General features: G+C 42.1%; 1 protein-coding gene across 1 annotated transcript; it reads left to right on the top strand.

Moving 5' to 3' along the window:
* Window positions 1-1,299: 1,299 nt before the first annotated feature.
* Window positions 1,300-1,794, top strand: LOC121862650 (zinc finger BED domain-containing protein 5-like). Its single transcript, XM_042360971.1, has one exon. It carries the CDS (start codon window positions 1,300-1,302, stop codon window positions 1,792-1,794), a length of 495 nt encoding a protein of 164 aa, XP_042216905.1.
* Window positions 1,795-2,083: the final 289 nt, after the last annotated feature.

The raw sequence follows: 2,083 nt of genomic DNA on the forward strand, positions 1-2,083 counted from the left end.
TTATTTGTTTGCTCAGCTGCGTCAACATTAGTGAGATGGCTAAGGAAGGGGAGGGGTGTGTCTTATTGTTTAGTCCACAGAGTTCTTTAAGCTTACCATACCATTGGACTGATGTTGGTCTGCTTCAGGTGTTGTAATTTGGTTGGGTAGTGGGACTTCTTTGCAGTGCGTATTTCGCGGATGACTCGGTTGCGAAGGGACCTGTAGCGGATGTGGTCATTGAGATGAAAGGCTCTGTCTCTCTGTTGCATAAGTCTTTTGATCCGAGGTGTGATCCAGGGCAAGTCAGCTGGGTGAGATCTGACGGACTTCTCGGGGAAGAAGTGGTGGTGAGCTTGTGGTGGTGTGGTGTATTTATTATTGTAGGGGGGAGGGGTGGAAAACAATGATTGATCCCCTTACTGTAAAGATCAAAGCGATTGAGGTAAAAACAAAAGAAACTAAATGTGGCAACTTTCAGACAATTGAATTCTACGTCTCAACAAAGCCACTTAATGGTTGCTCCTCTGTGGTTGGCAGGTTGACAAACGACTTCAGGAGACTCTAAACCAGTGATTCTCAAACAGGAGGCACTTGGCTCCCACGGGAGGAATTTTAAACCCAGGGGGAGGAATTTTAGCCAGGGGAAGAATTGGGGAGGAATTTCAGTCAGGGTAGGAACTCCAAACGGGGAGTACTTTGTACATTGTGTATATATATCAAATTAAATACCAATATACACAACTATAAGGGCGATCACGAATTAACAGTTTACAAAAAAATGATGCTTCAGTCCTGTTTGGGACTATTCAATTATTGAGGTTTGAAAAGCTTGCTCATGTTAATATGATGCTCGGGAGGCATTTGATAACTGTGACTATAACATGTTGCCAACAACTGGCGGCCTATGCAAGGTTCCAGCGCAACTCAAAATTCATGGAAGAGATGCTATTTTGCGACTCTTTGAAAACCACCACCACTGTTCAAGATATGTATAACGTGGTTAGGAAGTACCTGACAGACAACGATATTCCAATGAGTAACATTGTGTCCACTGCTGCGGATGGTGCACCAACAATGATGGGACGACATAAGGGAGTACTGAAACTTCTGAAAGATGATAATCCTCATATGATGACTGTTCACTGTATTATTCACAGAGAGTTTGGCGGCTGCTAGGCTTAGTCCTATGTTGGATGAATCAATGAAGAAGGTAATAAAAGTGGTAAATCTGATAAAAGCACATCGAAAGACTGAAAGACTGTTCAAAGAATTCTGTAAGGACATGAATGAAAACTGTGAGACTGCTCCTCCATACCCATGTACGATGGCTATCAAAAGGCAACTGTCTGGAAAGGTTTGTATGATACTTTGTTGGACTTTGGTAAAGATCGTGAGGGCTTCCAGTTCATGAAATCCAATGAAGCCAAGGCCTTCATTTCATATCTTGCTGATATTTTTGGTAAATTAAATGCATTAAATAAGGAACTGCAAGGTGAACAGAAGACTCTCATGGATTGCAAAACCAAAATGTTTGGTTTTATCAGTAAACTGGGTTTTTTGAAGGCCCAGGTCTTGAGAAATAACCTCTCTCACTTCCCACATCTCAGTAAATGTGATCCATCACAAAATGTCTTACAAATAATCTCAGAACACCTCTCCAACCTCCATGATGACCTGAGCGACAGATTCATTGATCTGAAGCAGATGAACTTCCCTTCTTGGATTGCTCAGCCATTTCTCTTTAACTGGGAAAACAATGACTGCCTGGCTAGAATGGAGTCTGATCAGATCGACGAGCTAATGGACATGTAAAATGATGACAGTATGAAACCGATCCATGCATCAAAACAACACTTCAAGTGGCTGGATCCCCAAGTTGTTGCCAAATATAAAAAATTAGCTACAGAGGCTCAGCAAGTGCTTTTGCCCTTCCCAACAACATACTTGGTTGAATGTGCCTTTAGTGCTGTTACGGATATGTTGACTAAAAAAACGAGGACGTCTCAACATTTGTGAGCGTGGTGACCTTCAAGCAAAACTTACCTTCGAGCAAAACTTACTGGATTTGTTCCTCGGTTTTCTAGTTTAGTTTCTCTGCACG

Source organism: Homarus americanus, unplaced genomic scaffold, assembly GCF_018991925.1.
Source record: "Homarus americanus isolate GMGI-L3 unplaced genomic scaffold, GMGI_Hamer_2.0 scaffold31037, whole genome shotgun sequence".
Classification (NCBI taxonomy): Eukaryota; Metazoa; Arthropoda; class Malacostraca; order Decapoda; family Nephropidae; genus Homarus; species Homarus americanus.